General features: G+C 34.4%; 1 protein-coding gene across 1 annotated transcript in view; it reads right to left on the bottom strand.

Moving 5' to 3' along the window:
- The window catches only part of Copg2 (coat protein complex I subunit gamma 2), a 133,553-nt gene that overhangs the window by 72,350 nt on the left and 37,563 nt on the right, over positions 1–23,640 (bottom strand). The window contains exons 7-9 of the mRNA XM_076833159.1: positions 21,453–21,545; positions 20,472–20,558; positions 18,466–18,623 (exon numbers count right to left, since the gene is read on the bottom strand). Of these exons, the coding sequence (XP_076689274.1) occupies positions 18,466–18,623; positions 20,472–20,558; positions 21,453–21,545 (338 nt within the window). The remainder of the gene's footprint in view (positions 1–18,465; positions 18,624–20,471; positions 20,559–21,452; positions 21,546–23,640) is intronic.

Here is a 23,640-nt window from a genome sequence, read left to right as displayed (position 1 = left end):
CTTCATCAAAACTTAAAACATTTACACTTTAACAAGAAGCACAAGGAAATGAAAGACATGCAACAGACTATGAGAAAAATATTTGCTGTATTTTGTGAAAGAATTTTGTGTAAAAATAGGGTGAGAAATTAGTCCGTGGTTTTCTTACAAAATTTGTTAGGCTTTGTTATCCAAGTTATTCAGATGATCGTGTATTTGACAAAGGATTTATATCCAGACTATCTAAAGAAGTCTTTTAATTCAAACATTAAAAAATGGGTAAAAGATCTGAATGGCCTTCACTCAAAAACAAATAAAGACCAGCTAATAAGCACTTGATAAGAAAATAATTACTAGTCCTAGGGAAATCAAAATAATAACCAGAATGAGACACCACTACAAGGGCAGGACAATGGCACATGCCTGAAATTCCAAGGACATGAGAGGCTGAGGCAGGAGAACTTCATGCTCAAGGACAGCTTTGGCAACTCAGTGAAACTTATCTGGAGATAGGGTTCAAATACAAAAATCAAAAGGGGTGGGGACATAGCTGAGTGGTAGAGCATTACTGGGCTATTCGATTTCCAGCATCATCAAGAGAGAGAGAGAGAGAGAGAGAGAGAGAGAGAGAGAGAGAGAGAGACCATTATACAACCACTTAAACGGCTAAAACAACATCAGGCAATATCACCTATGAAAATGTGGAAAAGTGGAATTTTTTTCTTAAAGAACTAGGAAGATAAATTACAAACAAAGTGGAATGTAAAATGCTAGGGCTACTGTGGAAAATAGTATATCAGTTTCTTTAAAAGTTAAACATGGGCTGGGCCTGCAGCTCAGTGGTAAAGCACCTGCCTCACATGTGTGAGGCACTGTGTTCTATCCTCAGCACCACATAAAAATAAATAAATATGGCATTTATACACAATGGAATATTACTCAGCATTAAAAAATAACAAAATCATGGCATTTTCAGGGAAATGGATGGCACTAGAGCAAATTATGCTAAGCGAAGTTAGCCAATCCCTAAAAAACAAATGCCAAATGTCTTCTCTGATATAAGGGAGGTGACTCAAAACAGAGTAGGAAGGAAGAGCATGAGAAGATTACCACGAAACAAGGAAAAGAGGAGGGAGAGACAGGGAGGAAGAAGGGGAATTGCACGGAAGTCGGAAGGAGATCCTCATGGGTTCACAAAATACATATATGATGGTGTGAGGGGGAAGGGAAGAAAAAAAGAGAGAGATAAGTGTCACAGTAGAATGGGTAGAGAATAGTGATGGGAGGGGAGGGGAGAGGGGGATAGGGAGGGCAGCAGAATACAACTGACACTAGGATTGCTATATGTATACACATGGATGTATAGCCAATGTGATCCTGCAATCTATACACGTGGAAAAATGAGAATTCATACCCTATTTGAATCAAATAAATAAATAAATAAATAAAGATATTGTGTCCATCTACAACTAAAAAATCATGCTCTATATGTGTAGTAAAAATTCTAATGCACTCTGCTGTCATAAATAAATACATAAAAAGTTTAACATAGCATGTAAACCAACTATTCAATTTATAGAACTCTTCCAAGAGAATGGAAAAAAATCTATGTCCACACAAAAATTTGTAAGTGACTTTTCCTAGCAACATTATATTTAATTGACAGAAAAGGAAACAATTAAAATGTCCATCAATTGATGAACAAATAAACAAAATTTGGTTTACCCATACCACAGAATATTATTTAGTCATAAAAAGAAATACAGTAATGATGCAGGCTACAACAGTAAACCTCAAAAACATCATGCTAAGTGAAAGAAGCACAAAGTTAACGTGAAAGATGGGTATGTATGATTCTATTTATCTAGATTCTATTAATCTATTTAGACATGTCTAGATAGGCAAATTTAGAGAGACAAAAGGCAGCTTAGTGGTTTCATTTTAATAGCAGTTTATAAACTAACTGTAATTCCAACATTTTTAAATTACCCTATTATAAATTATACTATATTTAAAAATGTTACTTAAGAAACTATCAGAAGACAGGCATGGTTGTACATGCCTGTAATCCCAGCAGCCTGGGAGGCTAAGACAGGAGGATTGAAAGTTCAAGACCAGCTGCTGCAACTTAGCAATACCCTAAGCAATTTAGCAAGACCCCTTCTCAAAATAAAAAACAAAAAGGGCTGGAGAGTGCTGGGATTGTGGCTCAGTGGCAGAGTGCTTGCCTCACATGTATGAGGCACTGGGTTCAATCCTCAGCACCACATAAAAATAAACAAACAAGCAAATAAATAAAAGCATTGTGTCCATCTACAACTAAAAATATGTATTTTAAAAAATAAAATAAAGGACTAGGGATATGGTTCAGTGGTTAAGTGCCCCAGGTTCAATCCCCAATACCAAAACAAACAAGAAAGGGAGGGAGGGAGAGAGAGGGGGAGGGAGGGAGAGAGAGGGGGAGGGACAGAGGAAGGAAGAAAAAAGAAATTATCACAAGGCCTTACTGCCTTACTACCTTACTCCCAATAGGCCTAAAATGCTTTCCAATATCCAGTTAGATATTGTAATTATAAAAATCATTTTTTATCATTCCATGAAAAAAACATATGATTCTTGTTTTTATTTTTATTTTTAATTTTTTTAGTTGTACATGGACACAACACCTTTGTTTTATTTATTTATTTTTATAAGGTGCTGAGGATCAAACCCAGGGCCTCACATGTGCTAGGCGCTCGTTCTACCACTGAGCCACAACCCCAGCCCCATAACACTTGTTTTTAAATAAAAAATAAAAAGTTTAATTAACAAACAGTATTTACCTTTAAATTTTTAAATTTAAATTTACCTTTTAAAAAAATCGGAGACAGTTCTCCATGACAACCATCCCTAGTGATGGTCCCTATGTACCTGGTCCCTAACAATAACCCCTGTAATGAGAGTTTGTAATTTATCTTCTTAGTTCTTTAAGAAAAAAATTTTACCCCCCCCCCACATACACACACACAAACAATATTTAGTGTTTCTTTCCTTTATAGAAATGGGTGTTCAGCTGCACATTTACTTTAACCTGTTTTTTTCAATATTTTAAAAAGATAGAACAATATATATGGTTATAAATTCAATTACAAATGTAATTGATTTCTCATTAAATGTTTATTAATATCCTATATCTAGACTTTTTTTCAATATTTTATTAAATAGATATTAAAGAGTCTCTTGATATTCTTACATTATAAATAATATCAGAAATGATTTTTTGTATTTGTCTACTTATGTATGTGTATAAGTGTTCCACTGTAGTGGATTCTTAAAGAAAAACTGCTGGATCACAGGCAATATATGTACTCTTTAAAAGACACGGCCAAATAACTTTACAAAGTACTTGTACCAATTTATTCTCTCAGCAAGGTAGCATGTGAATATCCACATTTTAGCCAATATTTGATTCCAAAAAACATTTTACATTTTGCCAATTTGATGGGTAAAAAAACAAATCTTGTTTTAATTTGCATTTCTCTGATAGTAAGGTGGTACTTTTTAAATAAATTTATTGCAAATGTGTTTCCTCATCTAAAGGTACCTGTCAATAACTTTTGTACAATTTTCTTATTTGGTTATCTTTTCTTGTGATATGTAGGAATTCTTTATATACTTGGATAATTTCTTCCATGAATAGCAGATACATGTGTAGCAAATATTTGCTTCCAGTCCATTTTGTCTAACTCTATGAGATCTTTTTCATCATAAAAAAATTTAACTTTTTGTTGTGGTAAATCTTATCTATATTTTTCAATATTTTTGACTACCAAAAGGTGGCAAAGTATTTTTCTTATGTTTAACTTTAATTGGTAAAATTTTGGGGTAGTTTATTTAGGCTTTTACTCCACCTACAATGTATTCTTATGAATACAGAGATTTAAATTACTCAGAGTACCAACAGATTAGAAAATTATATGAACAGATTAAGGTTAAACTACATTAACAGATTAAACAGAAAAATCATTTGATCTTCATAATTTCAGGAAAAACATTTTGAAAAAATTAAAATTCTATTAGTCATAAAAATTCCACAAACTAGGAAAAATAAGTACTTCCTTACTTTGATGAAGAATATTTTAATAAAATACACACATACAGCAACATTATATTTAAGTGCTAAAACACTGAAATTATTATTTTTGAGAGTAGAAATGAAATGTAGATGCCACTATTATTTTATGCTGTAGGTTCTAGCCAATTCAGTGAGAGATGGGGGGAAAGCAGGCTCAGTAGCACATGCCAGCAACTCTGGAGGCTGAGACAGGATGGAAAGTTCAACCAGCCTCGGCAACTTAGCAAGACCCTGTCTCAAAATTAAAAATTAAAAAAAGGACTGGGGATATAACTCAGTGGGTAAAGAACCCCTGGGTCCAATTCTCAGTACCCAAAACTGAAAAATAAATAAAAATTTTTAAAAAGGGAAGAGAGAGAAAGGGGGAGAAAATTATGGGAGAAAAACCAAAATGTCACTTTTTAAATACCATTTATAAAAACATATTTGTGTGCCAAAACAACATTTTAGTTGTTCATAAGCAATAGACCATGTATATGATGGACTGCATATACAATGCATATGTAGATCCATGAGACTATATCTAGTGGTATCATAGACATCTAAGTTTAGGTAAGTACACTGTTGTTCATGCAACAAGAGTTACCCAACTACACACTTCTCCGAATGTAGGCCCATCGTTAAGCAATGGATGATCATACATAGAAAATCCAAAATAACTGACAAAGGAATTATGAGTATTAACAAGTGAGTTTAACATGTAACAGAGTCATTTTATCCAAGTGATCTGCTGCCCCTTACATCATTAAAGGAGTTTGCTTTCTATTAACCACCATCAGAAGATTCCTCAAAAGACCAGACTGAAACTACCATATGACAGAGCTACACCACTCCTTGGTATTTATCCAAAAGAATTAGCACAATACATGCGTACCCATGTTTATACCTGCACAATTCACAACAGGTAAGCTATGAACCCAGCCTCAGTATTCATCAACAGATGAATGGATAAAGAAAATGTGGTATGTATACACAATGGAGCTTTATTCAGCCATAAAGAAGAATAAAATTATGTCATTTGCAGGAAATGGATGCAGCGTGACAGCATTATGTTACAAGAAATTAGCCAAACTCATAAAGTTCAGTCAGGGTTGTATGTTTTCCTTTATATGTGGAAGCTTGAGAGAAAAAGGAGAAGAGCTTATGAAAACAGAAGGGAGACCAATAAACTAGAGAGAGGGGACCAGGAGAAGGAGGATTGGATGGGAAAGGTAAGTACTGGGGAATGAAATTGAACAAACTATGTTATATGCATGTACAAATATATGACAAATACCTCTCTATATAATTATAATGCACAAATTAAAAAATTCTAGCCCCTGAGTATGCCAGGAGGGGCTATTGTGTCTCAAAATTTATATTAGGCTGTTAAAACAGAACTGAAGCCAAAGTTCTGCCACATTTTGTTGCTTCTGCATCTCACCTCTGATCACAATAACTGAAACTTCTATATTTAATGCAGTTTAAAAGTCTTAAAACCCAAGAGTCTTAATTCCTGTCAGGGCATGAAAACTGCCCTGCTAGGCTTCTGTAAAGTGACCTAGAATGAACAGGCAACAGAGGAACCAGAGCATCTGGCATTACTCCATTCTCTTACGAGTTTCCATCCAATGCAATGATACTCCAATAGGCTCTATATGAATTCTGCTTGGCCAATTGTGTTTAGTTGCACAGAAACTGTCACAGAAAACTGGGAATCAGGTTGGGTTTCTACTGTCATTTTCTGAAAGTGAATTAAAGAATCAGAGGTGAAAGATTCATTTTGGTTGGGAGCAATAGCACATTCCTGTAATCCCTGCTACTGAGGAGACAAAGGCAAAAGAATTGTCAGTTCAAAGCCAGCCTTGTCAATTTGGTGAGACCTCATTCCAAAAAAAAAAGGCTGGGGATGTACCCTGTAGTAGAACATCCCGAGGACTAATCCTCAGTACTGAAGAAAAGAAAAAAAAAATGAGAATGAAAAAAGAATCATTTTGGCAGCATAATAACTCACTGAGATGCCTGGTAACTAACTGCTGTGGGAAATAGCCCTAAAGTACCAATGAAGGAAAAGTCCAGAAGTTAATATGCCCATGTTAGAACTCCTTGGTTATTATTGATGGCTTTGGTGGGAGTTTCCCAAGAAGGAACAAACTCCCTGAATGGAAGTTTAAACAATGCCTGATAAAATTATACAGACTTACACAGAAATAAGGATGCAAAACAAGAGCTGGAAAATACTTTTGCAGAAGAGTAAGTGAGGAGATTTTTCTCTAGCATATATCTACACTATTGTAATAAGGCAGTAGTATATTGATGGTTCAGAAACAGAAATAGCAGTTGAAAACATGAGCCTTGAAACAGAACAATGCATGTAAGGATACCTGATTTATAACAAAGCTGATACTGTACGTCAGTGGGTATAGACAAATATTTCAACTAGTGGCCCAGAGAATACTGGACATTCATATGGGGATAAATGAAATTAAACTGCTATTTTATATCATATCCAAAAAACAATTCCAAGTAGACTATAGACTTAACACATGAAAATCAAAACCATAATTCCTAAATAAAATAAATACAAAGGATATATTGTGAACTTGGACTAAGAAAGGATTTCTTGAACAAGGCAACAAAAATATAATCCCTGTAGTAAAAGATTGCTTAATCTGATTTTCTTAAATTTATGAAGTTCTATTTATCAAAAGACACCAGAAAACAGGACAAGCTAAAATATAGGGAAATCTATCTATAATACACACATCCAACAAAGGATTCACATCTAGAATACATAAAGAACTCCTGGATATCAAAGCAAACAACCAAATAATAAACTAGGCAAAACTCAAACAGGTATTTCAATAGAAAGAATATTCAAATGAATAATAAACACAGAAAGAGGTTGTCAAAATCATTAGCCATTAGGGAATTATAAATCCAAACCACAATGATTAGATAAGAATGCCAAATAATTCAATAGAAAACAGTCTTTCACAAAAGGTGCTAAGACAACTAGATTATATACCTGCAAAAAAAAAGTGAAGTTGAACCCCCCACCTTACTCCACATTAAAAAAAGAAAATCATCTCAGAATGGATTTATAAAATTCTTAGAAGAAAACAAATCTTTGTGACTTTGGATAGGCAATGGTTTCTTAGGTATAATACTGCAAGCACAAACAAAGAAAAAAAGATAAATCAAGACTTGATGAAAAGTTAAAATTTCCTAACATTATACAATACTATCAAGAAAGTGAAAAGACAGCCCAAGCAATGGGAGAAAATATTTTCAAACTCTATATCTAATAAAAGTATTACATTCAAAATATATAAAGAGCTGTTATGATTCAATAATACTAAGACCAAAACCCCTAAATTTTTAATGGACAAAGATTTAAAAAAAATTTCTCCAAAGGTATAAAAATGATCAATAAGCTCATAAAAAGATGTTCAACATCATCAACCTTTAGGGAAATGCTAATTGAAAACACAATTTGATTCACACAACCTATTCAAGCCTATGTGGGTGGGTATAATAAAAAAAATAATGATGAGTTCTTCGGAAAGTTAAACACAGAGTTACATTGGGATCCAGAAATTCTACTTCTAGGTATGTACCTGTTTTAGTCAGCTTTTTCACTGCTATGACTTAAAGACCCTACCAGAACAACTTTAGAGGAGGAAAAGATTATTTGAGAGCTCACGGTTTCGGAGATCTTAGTTCACAGAAGGCTGGCTCCATTTCTCCAGGCTTGAGGTGAGGCTGAACATCATGGCAAAAGAGTGGGGCAAAGGGAAGCTGCTCACATGATAATCCCGAAGCAGAGAGGGGTCCCCACTCTCCAGATACAAACTATATACCCCAAAGCCATGGCCCCAATTCCTACCTCCTCCAGCCACACCCTACCACTTCAGTTACCACTCAGTTAATCCCTAACGGGAGATTAATTCACTGATTGGGTTAAGACTCTTAATCATTTCTCCTCTGAACTTTCGAGCACTATCTCACATGTAAGCTTAAGGGACACCTAACATACAAACCATATCAGTACCCATAAGAACTGAAACCGAAGTTCACATAAAAAGTTATACACATTGTTCAACAGCAGCGTTGTTCATAATAGTTAAAAAGTGGATAGAATTCAAATGTCACTGAATGCTTGAATGGATAAACAAAATGTGATCTACAAAATGTAATAGTATTCAGCTGTAAAAAATGAAATACTGATACTTCCACAACAAAGATGTACCCTGAAAACATTACATTAAGTGAAGGAATACAGGAAAAAACAAAAAAGGTCATGTACTATTAGACTCCATTCATAAGAAAAGTCCAGAATAGGCAAATCCATGCAGATTAAAAAACAGGAAAGGTCAGAATGAAGACTGACAGTTAATGGTTGGGGTTTCTTTATGGAATAATGAAAACATTCTGGAATTAGTAGGGATGGAGACATAACTTTGTAAATATACAAAATCACTGAACTGTATGCTTTAAAGAGGTGAGTTTTATAGATTCTGAGTTATATCTCAATAAAAAACATTCAGGATACCTTTTAGATTACAAAAAACTTTAAATTTTACAAACATCAAGTCTTGGCCTCAGGAAATTTCATACTACTAGCTAGAATGTAAACTGATACAATCACTTTGGAAAAACAAAGTCTGGTTGGGCTGGGGATGTGGCTCAAGCGGTAGCACGCTCGCCTGGAATGCATGCAGCCTGGGTTCGATCCTCAGCACCACATACAAACAAAAGATGTTGTGCCTGCCGTAAACTAAAAAAAAAAAAAAAATTAAAAATTCTCTCTCTAAAAAAAAAAGAAAGAAAGAAAAACAAAGTCTGGCATTACCTATATAAAGTGAAGCAATGCATATCCAATGATCTAGCACTCCCATACCTAGAGAAATGCATACTTATATACAGAGATAAGCTATGGTAATTGCTAGGGTCTGAAGGTGTCCCCTAAATGTTCAAGTACAAGAAATTTAATCCCCAAATTCACATGTTAATGGTATGTGGAGTGGGTCCTTTTTGGAGGTAATTAGGATTACATGAGGTCATAAGAATGGGGCCCCATAAAGGCAGTAGTGAGTTTATATGAAGAGGAACCAGACATCTGAAGCAGCATATTTTTTTTAAGTATTTATTTTTGAGTTTTAGGTGGACATAATATCTTTATTTTATTTTTATGTGGTGCTGAGAATCGAACCCAGTGCCTCACGCATGCTAGGCGAGCGCACTACCACTTGAGTCACAACCCCAGCCCCTGAAGCAGCATATTTGATCTGTATCACCATGTGATGCTCTCCACCATATTATGAGAAGTCCCTCACCAAATGCTGAGTAGATGCTTGGAGTATGCTCTTAACTAGTCTTAGCCTTCATAACTGAGCCAAATAAATGACTATTGTTTAAAAATTTCTGGGTCTCAGATTGAGATGTTCCTTTACTTATGATGGGGTTATGTCATGATAAACCTGCTTTATTAATATTGCTATACTGTATTTCTTTGTGCATATATACCCATATATATTTGTAATTTATTATGTTTCCTTGTTAACTAGGAAAAGATCAAAATTCAAAATTCTAAGTATAACTTATACTGCATGCATACTGCTTTTACACCACCATAAAATTGAAAAATCCTAAATCAAAGTATCATATGTCAGAAACCATACGTATTTTTTATAGCAACAAAAAAAATGGACTAAGACAGGATTAGTGTGGTACTAGCACAGTGATGCCATTTGTAGCATTTTTAATCATAATGGCCCCAAACAGAGAACAATCTAAATGTCCATTAATAGAAGATGAATAAACTGAAAAATTATCAAGGAAATCTAAATAAACGAGCTGTCAGCAAAACTAAGAGCGACTCTTAAAATAAAATACTAAATATAAAAAAATGACACAAAATACAGTATGATTCTACTGATTGTTCAAAACAAGACACAACTGTACTATTTAGGGACATATACATAGGGTGTAAAAAGCTAAAGCAAAGAAACAACTACCTTAAAAGTCAAGGTAATGGTTTCTTCTGGAGGTAAATACTTGTGATGAAGTAGGATACATAAAGCATTTCAGGGATCCTAGAAATGTGCCGGAACCAGACAGCTAATGATCACAATGTGTGTGATCATTAAATGAAATTTTCGTAGCAATTTTATACATATAATGCACAAAAACCTGTGAGCTTTATATATTTTTCTATATGTACATTATTTTTCTCAATTAAAAAATTTAAATAACATTGCATATTCTTTATTGGATACAGAATTCTAAATACAAGGTTGGTTTTATGATCAGTGATATACATTTTTCTAAGTACCGCTCAATTTCTGAGAGGGATGTGTTAAAGCCTCCTAGGAAGAGATGCAGAGGACTAAATTTCCTATATTTATTTATGATTTTAATTTACATATTTTGAAACAAGTTCATTTAATTTACATATTTTGAAACACATTCATTCATATTATATTGTTTTTTAGACTGTTCTGTCAAAATAAAAAATCTCACTTTGTTATTTTTAACGCTGTACACTGATTCTTATTCTGGCTTACTAATATTGCTATATTATATTCTTTGTGCATATGTACCTAATACATATTTGTGAATATTTATTATAAATGTTTGTCATTTTGTTTAGCAGTGTATTTATAAAGGCATAATATTTCTTAGTTCTCCTGTTTCATTTATTCAATCTGAGCTCTTTTCATAGGTAAATCCACTTACATTCATTTCAATAAATAATATATTACATGTGCTAGTCAGACTCCAAGATGCCCCCACAAATCTAACTTCTGAATAGGCATATCCTTATGTAGTCCCCTTCCACATTATACCAAGGTTGCCAATGTGATGAAGAATACATGAAAGATGATGGCATGTCGCTTTTCAAGTTTGGTTATAAAACACTGCAGCTTCCATGTCAAGTTCTCTCTCAATTCACTTGTTTTGGGAGAAGTCAGTTTCCATACTACATGGAGACTGAGATACCCTACAGTGTCTCACTAAAATGGAAATTGACACATCTGGCCAGCAAGCAGGAAGAAACTGAGGACTGCCAACAACTACGAGAGTGAAATTTGAATCGAATCCTCCAGTCCCAGATGACTGCAAACTCAAGGGGAACCAGGAGCCAGAACCAGATAGCTAAGTCGTTCCCAGATTCCTGACCACAGCAACTGTGAGACAATAAATGTTTATTATAAGCAGCGAAGTTTGAGGCCAATTTGCCACACAGAGAGCGATACCTAATACATTTACAACTTCCACCCAATTTATTTTGTTTTTTATTTACATGCTTTACTTATTTTTTCTCCTTAACAATTTTTAATCATGTTTTTCTTTTTTTTCTTTAACATTCTGAAAGCTTTACATTCATTTTATATTAATACTGCTGTAGTTTAAATGTGCCCCCCAAAATTCATGGATCAGAAACTTCATTCCCAGAGCAACAGTGTTGAGAGGTAGGACTTTTAAGACTTAGGTGACTGGTTCATAGAGACACTGCTCTCATGAATTAGGGCTGTATCACAGGAGTGATCTCAATGTAAAAGGGGAGAATTGTGCCCCTTTCTTCCTGCTTTTTTCATGCATATGTATGGTGTCTCATGTGTGATACCTTGTACCTTGTTACACATAGCACAAAGGCCCTCACCAGATGCTAGTGCCATGCTCTTGTATATTTCTGTATCCAGAACCATGAGCCAAATAAACCTCTAGTGTTTATAATTTACTGTTATAGCAGCAGAAAATGAATTAAGCAATTAATAACTGATATACTTTTCTGACAAAGTTAAATATTAAGCATTATAATAACTTCCTCCCACACCAAAAAAAGGTCTACTTTTACATCCAATATCACCATCTACAATACTGTTTATCATATTGCCATCCTCTAGAACTTTACACCTTATTATTCAAATTTTAAGAGCTACAAAAAAAATCAATATAGAATTACCAACTTTTATAATAATTCTATTGCTCAGTATTACTTCTTAAATCTCATCATTGCCTTCTGAGTATCTATTTCTTCTTGCTGCAGAAAATCTGTTCTAATAAAGTGATTGGTAAACTATTTATGATAAACCTATATGTCTGAAAATATCTTTCACCTTCATGGTTGAATAACAGTTTGGCTGTTCTGGGTTGCCAGTTATTTTCTCACAGCATTAGGTGGACATTGCTCTACTGCTTTCTTGCATTCGATGCAGCTGAGAAAACTCTGAAGTATAACTACAGGTCAATATCTTTATTTCCATATGACTTGTAGAATTTTCTCTTAACTCTTGATGTTGAAAAAAAAATCAATGTGCAAATGTGCTTATCTTTGTCCTTCACTTTACTCAGCACGTTTTTGTTTTTCAATCTTAGATCTTTCTACAAGTCTGAGAAATTATTGGCCATTTAAAAAATTTAACCTTGTACTAAAATTACATCAAAAATACAGAAGAGTGTACAAAGTAGCTTTTAAGGACTGAATGTCTGTGGCCTCCTAAAATTTATATGTTGAAGCACCAATCCCCAGTATGGCTATATTTGGAGATAGAGTCTTCAAAAAAATAATTAAAGTTGAATGAGGTGGGACCCTCATTATACAGGTGATTACACAGGATTAGTGTCCTTTTATGAAAAGACACCAGAGAGGGCACTTGTGCACTTTCTCTTCCTCTGTCCCTGTGTTTTTCCCCAGACAAATACTGAAGGCAGCCATCTACAATCCAAGGGAAGATCAAGATCCCTCACCACCAGAAATTAATAGAAATACAGAATGTATTCTTTTATGTATGACTTCTTGGAGAAATTTACCCACATGGTTGTCTTTATTCATTTCCATTGTTACATACTAGCACCACAATCTATTTAAGAAAATAAATTTCTGTCATTTAAGCCACCTAGTTTGTAGCATTTTGTTATGGCAGTTCAAGAATATAGTAACCAAACTTGAAAATAGCTTCCAATGATTCTTGGTTTCTGCTATTTGTTGCCTTGATATAGCTGAACTTTTTACTCAAAAGAATATTGCAGAAATGATGACATGTGGACCCAAGACCAGGTCAGAAAAAATTCATGTTCTCTTTTATCACTCACTCTAGGGAAAGCCAGTCATAATGTTGTGAAGATATTCAAGAAACCTTACAGAGGGAGCGGTCCACATAACAAGGAATAGGGATATCCTGTCAACAGTCCGCATCAAGATACCAGAGAATACCTTGGAAGCAGATTTTCTAGCCCCCATTAAGCCTTCAGATGACTTCGGCCCTGGCCAACATCTTGATTGCAACCTTGATTGGAATACCACAAACAAGAACAATCCAGCTAAGATTCCCAAATCTCTCACCCACAGAAATAATGAAGAAAAAAATGTTTATTGTTCTTTAATATGGTAAGTTGTGAAACAATTTGTTATGCAACAATGGATAATAGAATACTCACATCATAAATGAATTATAATAAACCTGACAAGAAAATAAATATTTCAAACACTCCAGAATTTCCCCCGAGTACTAACCTTGATCCTACCTCAAAAACAACAACACTATCCTTATTTTTTTGTTTGTTTGATGGTTCTGAGGATTGAATCCAGAATCACACATACTATGCAAGAGCTCTACCTGAGGCACACTTTCAACTCTATCCTAACTTCCAGTACAAATTAGTTTTGTGTTTATTAAATCTGAAATTAATATAAATACAGAATGTATTCTTTTATGTATGACTTCTTGGAGAAATTTATCCACATGGTTGTCTTTATTCATTTCCATTGTTGCATACTAACACCATATTTTTTTATTCTAGCACTGATGGAAATTTGGACTGTTTCCGCCTTTGGGCTATTATTAATAAATTGTCCTATAAACTTTCTTTGATATTTAAAAGAAGTTGATTGGGATTTTGTTTGGGAAGGAATTCATGGAATCCATGGGTCAATTTAGGAAGATATGACATCTTTGTAATACTGAATATTCTGGTCTAAGAACATGATATATGCTTCCATTTATTCATGATAAATACTTCCATTTATTCAAATAATTTTTGTAATTTTCTGTATATTTATACACAATTTTTGGAAAATTTATTCCTAAGGATTTGATTGTAATATGGTACTATCTTTCCAAAATTTTATGTTATTTATTGGTTGCTAGAATAAGAAACAAATTGATTTGTTAACAGTAGCACCCTATTTACAGGTACCAAAATCTGTTTTAGTTTTATTTATTGCTGCTGATCCTATACCCAATAACCTTGATAAATTCTAATAGATAATATAGATTATCTTATAGTTTCTATGTATATATAATCATGTTATCTACAAATAAAGAGAGTGGTACATCCTCCTTTCAAATCTTCAGACATTTTATTTTCCCTTTCTTATTTCACCAAGGAGAACCACTAGTAAAATACTACTACTAAAAAAAAAAAAAAAACAAAAAAAAAAACAAGGGGCTGGGCTCAGTTGGTAGAGTGCTTGTCTTGTATGTACAAGGCCTGGGGTTCAATCCCCAATACTACAAGCGGGGAAAAAAACAGAAATAGCAGACATCTTAATTCACAATTTCAAGGGAAAAATCTTTAATAGTATACCTGCCAGCATCATGATATTCCTTTCCAGTCCTGGTTTGTAAACAGATTTTTTAATCACAAATTGGCAAGGAATTATCTTTTTCTTTTTTTTTTTTCACCCCTTAAAACATTAAGACATTTTTCCTTTATTTTTTAAATGAGGTATAGTTGTATTGAATTTTGGCTGTTAAAAAAACACTATATTCCTAAAATAAGCCCATACTGGGAAATATCCATTATTTCTTCAAATATCTTCTGGATTCCAAATACATACATGTTAGATTACTTGATATTATCTTACAATTCTTTGAGGTTCTCTTTATTTAACCTGTTTTCTCTCTGTTCTTCAAATTAACTACTTTCTATTGCTCTATCTCCATTAATTTTAATGTATTCGCTTTTTACCAGTCTTCTCTAATGTATTATTAAGTTAATGAAGCAAATTATTCATTCCAATTACTGTCCTTATGAAGGCAATACAACCCCTCTCCCAAAGAAAATGTCAATGTCTTCACCTCCAGAACTGGTGAATATGTTACATCATAACATGGCAAAGGAATTCTGCAGGTTTAATAATTAAAGTTATGCAACTGGATTATCCAGGTGGGTGTGCAATCTATCAAATGAGCTCTTAAAAACAGAGATGTGGTGAAAGAAAAGGAGGAAGAGCTAACACACAAGGGACTGAGAAGAGGCCTTCAGTTGTTCATTCAAAGTATGAATAATGGGGACAACTTTAGGGGCAGAGAACAATCTCTGCCTGAAAGGCAACAAGGAAACAGGGACCTACAACCTACAACCTTTAAGAAATTAATTTGGAAAACAACTTAAATGAGATTGGAAATGAGATTCCTCCCCAAAATCTCTAGTAACAGGCACACTGCCAACACCTTGACTTTAGCCGCATGAGACCTGAGTCAGACTTTTAATCTCCAAACTGTGAGAAAATACATGGATGTTGTTGTAAGCTGTTACATTTGTGGGAAACTGTTATGGCAGCAATAAAAAAACTAAAATAAGTACCTGTTGGTACCTGTAAATAGGGTGCTACTGTTAACAAATATCTAAAAATTATGGAAATGCCTTTGGAATTGGGCAGTGGAAGCTAGAAGGACTTTGAGGAGCATAATGGACAAAGCCTAAACTGCTATGAACAGATCTATTAGAAATTTGATCTTTAAGACAACTGGTGGTGTGTTGAGAGCCACAGCCGAAGGGGCTCCAGCAAACTTTCAGACTGCCAGCTGATGATTGGCTCACAGCGGCCCCAGCAACACCTAGCTGATTGGCTCCTCTGTGGAGATGCTCATTGAGCTGTTTCCCTGCCCTTTCAGACTACCAGCTGATGATTGGCTCACAGCGGCCCCAGCAACATCTAGCAACATCTAGCTGATTGGCTCCTCTGCAGTGATGCTCATTGGGCTGTTTCCCTGCCCTTTCAGACCACGGAGCTGCTCATTGGGGGACTTTTTTGGCTCCGCCCATGCGACCCAGCCAATGGGCCTCAAGAGCAGGAGGATTGTGGGAGGAAGAGGTTGTTGGGGTGTGTGGCTTGTGGGAAGCCGGTGGTGGCAGTTGGGCTCTGAGGGTTTTTTCCTGAGGAGCTGTTTTGTTTATCTTGTGTGGTTCTAAAAATAAAGTTAGTTTCTTTTGACAAGTGGCTCCTGAATTGTGCCCAGCCAGACTGCGGCAGTGATGAGACTGTCCATGGAAACCTGAACTTGAAGGACACTATAAGTGAGGACTCAGAAGGAAGTAAAGAACACATTCTTGTAAACTGGAGTAAGTTGGATCCTTTGTATGTTCTGGCAGAACGCTTAGTGAATTTGCGTCCTGAAGTTATTTGGGGGAAAAAACCCAAAAAACTTGTAAATGATGAAATTGACATTTACTTGAGGTAATTTCCAAATAAACTCCACCATACCTGTGATGTTCCCTTCCTGACTGCTTCCTCTACGGATTTGGGGCTTACCTAGTCAGCCCCCAAACTGCATCCACCAACTTCTTATAATAAATCTCTTCATGTATTTATATCCTGAGTCTGCTTCTCTGGTTGAATCCTGACAAAGTACTTTTAAGCTCTAGAACTTCTATCTACCTTTTTTTTTTTTAGGTTTCCATTTCCCTTGTTCATTCAAAGATAACTATTTCCCTAGTCCTAGACAAATTGATAAGAGATCCTTTAAAGTTTTTATCTGCTAATTCTAATATCCAGATCATATCAAAGTCAGTTTCACATTTCTCAAATTCTTTGTACTCTAGTAATTTTCACTATATATTAGACATGGTGAATGATATAGTGCAAAGACTGTAAAACATGATATTGATTGAGACAGAACTCTAAACTTCATGTTCTCCACAATGAGTTGCAACCGAATTCTCCATTCAGTGCTTTTACCTTAACAGTTCCTGCTTTAATCCAGGCTCCTAACTTCTTCCCCTGTACATGCACACTCAGTGGTCAACCAACAAGGTTTAGACTGAATTTGAAACTCACTTCTTTTCAGAATTTCCACGCTATGTTTTCAGTCACTCTTCTAACCTCAAGCTGTGTTCTGACTTTGTCCAGTAAATACTATAGCTTTCTGTCATCTCATACCCAGGAACTGTGGAATGATTTCAGAAAAAGAGTCTTAAATGAACTTCACCCAGAAGAGTTTTTGTCTTCTAGGCATCAACTGTTACCTGCTTCTCACCGTTCAAACTCTTGTGGGTTTCCTTCAACTGTTAGAGGCATATTTCTATACTAATGATATAATCACTTTTTGCAGAAGGGTTAATCTGACCAAGCCACACCACTGCACAAGAATGGGAAACTCAAATGTTTTAAATATTCTACTTCATCTCCTCATTAGCTTTATTTATCCATTTACTTGATTGCAGTACTGGGGGATTAAACCCAGGTGTGCTCTACCACTGAGCTATATCCCCAACCCTTTTTTATTTTGAAACAGAGCAAGTCTCACTAGGTTATCCAGGCCAACCTTGAACTTGAAAATCCTCCTGCATCAGCCTCCCAAGACGCTTAGATTACAGGTGTGTACCACTATATCCAGCCTCTGTTAACATTTAAGGCTTTTTAGTGATTACAACATTCATCCTCATAAGATTAGAATATTCACCATACTGTAATGTAATTAAGTATAAATTAAGTCATAATCCTTTGCACAGGGGAAGAAGGCCTTTTTTACTCCCTAGATTCAGCTCCAGCTTACTGTACCACAAAAGATTTCTCTCCTCTTCCTGTTCTTTTCTTAAGGCTCCAAAAGACTACTAAAGTATATCTTGTAAGGCCATACATGCCTCAGATTTGCAGAATGATCTTGAGAAGACTGTTAATTCAGTAACTTCTTAAAATAAGAATAAAGGATATCTAAGATGATTTTTTTTTAGTTGTAGATGGACACAATACTTTTATTTTATTTATTTATTTTATGTGGTGCTGAAGACGGAACCCAGTACCTTACACATGCTAAGCAAGTGCTCTACCACTGAGCTACAACCCCGATGATTCTTAATGTCTTTCCAGCTTTCATATTTAATTGTTTGTATATCCTATAATCTATAATTATTTTGTTCAACATCAGCTTATTAGTATATTATTAGCAATTGTAATCTATTAAGTACATATACAAAAATCTATATTAAAGTAAAAAAACTGTATTGCTTGGAATCCTCTAATTTTTTTTTTTTAATTTGGAAAGCATCCAACTTATCACTAAAGTCAGCACTGCCATAAGATATTCGTAAAGTAAATAAACGCTAAGGTGTATTACTTTGCAAATAGAAAATAACTCAAGTTTACATGAAGAACTTACCCATCCTCAGCTTCTTTTAGTAGGCGACTAGCAATTCTGATCAGCATACAGTAAGCAAACTGTGATTTAAGACCAGATTTAGTAAACTTATTTAACATCTTGGAAACAGCAAGACGATCATTCTTTCTAAGGTGATATAGGACTCCCAATGCATGGTACTGAAGAACAAGAAAAAGAATGTTGCATGCAGATTAGACAGAAGTCAAAACACTTAACATGAAAACAGAATCACATGGAACTATTAAGATTTTTAGTAAAAGGATACTCAAGTCAAATGTACATGAACAGAATCTTTTTCATACTGAACTAAACATAATCAAGACTAAAAGGAGAAGAGGTTTTAAATAATCCTAGAAGTTGTAAATTCAGATGGAAAGAGTATGAAGGAGGTGACATACAACCTGAAGATGGTTCTAGCAGGTTCAACAGCTCCAGATCCAAAGCTTTACCAATGTTACAAGTCTCTTTTATTTATTCATTTTTATTTCTTTTGTCTGTTTATTTAGAGACATGGTTATGTTACCCAGGCTGGTCTCAACTTCTTGGGCTCATAACTCCTGCCTCAGTTTCCTGAGTGACAGACTATAGGCATACACCACTATGTCCAGCGACAGAATTCTTTTAATGGCGTTAAATCATCTGTGACCACCTTAGGAGGTCTAGAATTAATCTCCTAAAGTAAGCTAAAGGAGTATTATTATCAAGACACTTTATATAAAAACACAAAAATGAAAGTTAGAAAAGCGAGAGTATATTCCAAGAGAAAATTACTACTCTCTTTTCTTATGATTAAATATGCTAACACAAGAAGCTATAAACATCAAAAAGGCATAGATATCTTCTCAAATACACATGGATTATTGTACATAAAACTGCCAGTTACAAATTTAATCCTGTTCCTTTTAATAAGAAATAGCTTAATAAATACCATAAGGAGATCTTTTTGACAAAATGATTTCTAAATTTCATAAACTAATAATTAACAAGAACACTGAAAATATCTTTACATGTTGTATGAGTTGTAGTACTTTAAGTGAATTACATAATTAGAAAATCACTGTTCCTTAATTTAACACAATTTAAACATTGATTTTCTATAATTTCACTGGAGCTGAGAAGAGACAACCTAGGGAAAGAGGAAGTGTTCCAAATAAAATCTCACTTAGCTAATTTCAAAGTGATTCCAAATAAAACTAACTAAAATGAAACAAGAAGCTCCAGAATCTGGAAACTTTTTTTTTTTTAATATTTTTTTTTAGTTGTAGATGGACACAATACCTTTATTTTGTTTTTTATCTTTATGTGGTGCTGAGGATCGAACCCAGAACCTCACACGTGCAAGGCAAGCACTCTATCACTGAGCTACAACCCCACCCCTGGAAAAAAAATTTTGTGTAAACTTTTAATCTAGATTTCTCACAAAACACTTAGTACAACACTTAAATAATAGAACATTAAGCAGATGATCTTACTATACGTGATTAATACTAAAACTGATCCAAGAATGAATTCTGTTCAAAGCTGCCCTTGTAATCTCTTTGTCTTTCCTTTTTGGTTCATGATCTTATAAGTTGTTTCAATTGCCATGCTGGTGTATATGCTTAATAAAAATTAAAAACCAATGTTATATAAAACAATTTTAAAAGTAGCTCTTTATTATTTTTAAAATGTCTATAATCAAGGCTTGAGAAATTTGGGATGGAATATCTTTCTACTCAAATTATTTTATAAATAAAAGACTGTAATGCACTATGAAATAGACTGGCATTTCAATCTACTACAAAACATAAGATTAGTTCCCAAACATTCCTATAGGAGGTCATCTAGCTTCTATTTGAAAGGCCTATGGCATTAATCATGATTACTGAAACACTTACTTGAGAATATGCACCAGTAGTCGGCTTAATATGCCAAAGAATTTGCCTTTAATTAATGCTGGAGAATCAATACATTGCCCTTTAAGAAAGCTGATTCTGAGACATGCTAATGTGATTAAATGATAGTACCTGGACCATAATATTGTCACTTGATGCAGCTTCTTGGGCTTCATTTATCCAGCGTTTAACCACATCGCAGCTTATCTTCATCATATGCTAAATATAGGGGGGGAAAATGAGAATAGAAATGCATGATCACTAAAAGTTTAGAAGCACAAATTTATTTTCTTGCAAAATTACTAACAGACATTTCACAAAAAAAGAAAACTTTGTAACTGTGTAAGTCTATTCCTAAAACAATAAGCCAAAATATTTTCTTCGACATTCCTTCGCAAAGGTAAATACATGTAAGCTGGAAGGGGTGTGTAAAAGGAAATAATAAGAGGGGAAGAAAGGGAAGGAATGGATGTTAACCTGCTTTACTTCCAAGAAACTCCCTTGGAAGAAGGAACAGAATACAGTGTAACCCCTGCTATAAAAAAAACTCTGACCAATGACATTCCAAAATCAGGAGGTCTTGTGATTCAGCTGCTCTAATGCATTCACACTTTGAAAACTGATTTTAATCAAATACAATGCAACAGGTTTTAATGAATACAGTTTATTTTGAAGAAAAGGAGAAAAAAAAAAAAGCTGTTATTAAAACAAAAACTACTTCCTTAGAGGAAATTCAGATTTGGGACAGAAGACTTGGGATTGAAAAACATGTGCAGACAGGGCACCTAGGACAAAGAGGTAGTATGCAAGTCATAAAGGAAGATTTTTAAAAAAGAATGCCCTCAATTTCTTCGCTGTCTCCTACTTTGCTGTCTCCTCCCTCTCCCCCATCTTTTTTTATGTACACAACTTTCAGATTCCCAAAACTCTTCAAATGTGTTTCAGTTTTTACTGCTCAGGGCTCCTCTAGATAAAACACAGTTGGATAAAGTAACAGAGAAGCAGTATGTACTTTTTATCTGTTTCATTTATGAGAAAATCATAGTAATGTTATGTTTTAGCAATTAGAAACTACATCATACTTAAGAATCAGGAATATGTTTGCTCACTTACTAAGGAAGACACTAGTGCTGAACTGGACACGCTGGAGACTTTATCCACAATGGCCTGTTTCATGTATCTTTCAATGGCTTGTAACATTGTTCCCTAATAACATTCAAAAAGAAAAAGCTGTTGAAGAAAAACATGTCATGCAAAATTACTACTTTAAAATAACTCACAAAAACCAGTCATATACTTGTTTCTGTGCAAATATCCAGATGCCTTAAAGGAATTATTATGTAATACAGTAATTGTATTCCAGAGGGCAGAACCCAATCAACCCAGTAGAAGCTTCAAGGAAGATTTAGCTAGGAATGGTGGTGCACACCTGTAATTCCAGTAACTCGGGAGGCTGAGGAAAGAGGATTGCAAGTTTGAGGCCAGCCAAAGAAACTTAGCAAGACCTAGTCTCAAAATAAAATATAAAAAGGCCTGATGATGTAGCTCAGAGTTAAAGCAATATTGAATTCAACCCCAATTAAAAAAAAATTAAGATTATTTGTAGGAAAACATAACTTCAACAATGAAATAAACAGTCTCAAAATAGAGAATTACAGTTTAAAAAGAATAGAGAAGTTAAACCTATAAGTTAAAGATATTATAAAGAAATTTCTGTATAGGGACAAAGGCCAGTTTTGAAGTTCTGAAGATACTTCTATGTGAAGTGCATATATTATATGTGAATCCCAGACAGTCCTATAAATTAAATGTAACTCCTGATTATCTTAGACATATAAGAAATTAAATGTGTAATTGTAATATCCTACTATAGTAAAACCTCAGTGTGGAAGTCTTGAGAAATAAAATTCTTTTTAACCTTCACTGGGAAAAATGTGAGCAGTAAGAAGGTGGTAATACAGTGGTGGCAGATAAAAATGAGTGAACCAAGATCAATATTCTGGCATGGTCAAATCTTATGCTACCAATCAAACAATGAACACAAAAACAACCATAATGAAACAAAAAGGCAGCAAAAAAATTAACCTGTTTATATTATTCGTTCTATAATCCAAATTTACTAAATTTACAATTTGATCAGGCCCAAACTTTAAAACGTGAGAAGGTTGCAAAGATACACACATAAGATATATCAAAGCATGAATTATAGTACAGCTGTTATTCAATCTGTTTGGCAATGCTGGCCTACCTTCATTTTAATCTTTTCTACTCAGAATTCCTAAAAAGGAATAACCTGATGTACTTTATATGACCTAATCCTTTCAGACACAATGGACTAGATCAAAGTTAATCACCTGACTCAGATCCAAGTGGATTCAAACTACTGGCTTTACTAAGGGATAATGAGATTCTCTTAAATATCCTGAACAAGGGGGCCTAAATCTGGTAGATGATAGATCATCACAGTAAATATCTGAGAAATCTTACTGCTGAGTTATTTCCCTTAGAGCTTTCTATTTCTTGCTCTGGTGACTAGTTAATAAGCCTCTAATTCTGAAACACTAGTGTCCTATAATAAAGTTTTTTATTTTTAAAATGAAATTTGAATGGGTTTTTGTTTCCTATAACCAATGTGCCTATTATAGTTTAGATATGAGAGGGTTCCCCAAAAGTTCATGTATAAGACAATACAAGAATTTTTATAGGTGAAATGATTAGATTATGGGGTATAATCTAATAAGTGGTTTAATCCATTGATATGGGTTAACTGGCCAGTAACTGTAGGCAGGTTGGAGGAAATAGGTCACTGAGAGTGTGCTTTTGGGACTTATATTATGTCCCTGGTGAGTAGAGTTCTCTCTGCTTCCTGCTTGCCAAGTCTTGAGCTGCTTTTCTACTCCAGGCCCTTCTACCATAATGCTCTGCTTCACCTCATACCTAAAGATATAGATTCAACTGACAATGGACTGAACCTTTCAACCCAAGAGCCAAAATAAACACTTCCTCCTCTATGTTGTTCTTGTCAGGTCTTTTGGTCACAGTGACTACAAAGCTAAATAAAAACAGTGCCCTAATTACAATAAGTTTGTGAGGGCAAATACAGAGAAAATAAACTAATATGAATAAACAAAAGGAAAAAACAAACTGAAAGAAAAAAAAAAAAAGCCTGGAATCACAAAAGCCTTTCCGGTGGTCTTGTTTCTCTTACACAGAAGATTGACCAAGTCAAACTAGGGGATCATACTAAATGTACACATCATTAGCAGTTAAAAAGCTCCCTTAGGTAACTCAGTAAGACAGA

Source organism: Callospermophilus lateralis, chromosome 1, assembly GCF_048772815.1.
Source record: "Callospermophilus lateralis isolate mCalLat2 chromosome 1, mCalLat2.hap1, whole genome shotgun sequence".
NCBI classification, from domain to species: Eukaryota; Metazoa; Chordata; class Mammalia; order Rodentia; family Sciuridae; genus Callospermophilus; species Callospermophilus lateralis.
The sequence above is the reverse complement of the archived record's forward strand: the minus strand, read 5'-3'. Positions and strand labels throughout refer to the sequence as shown.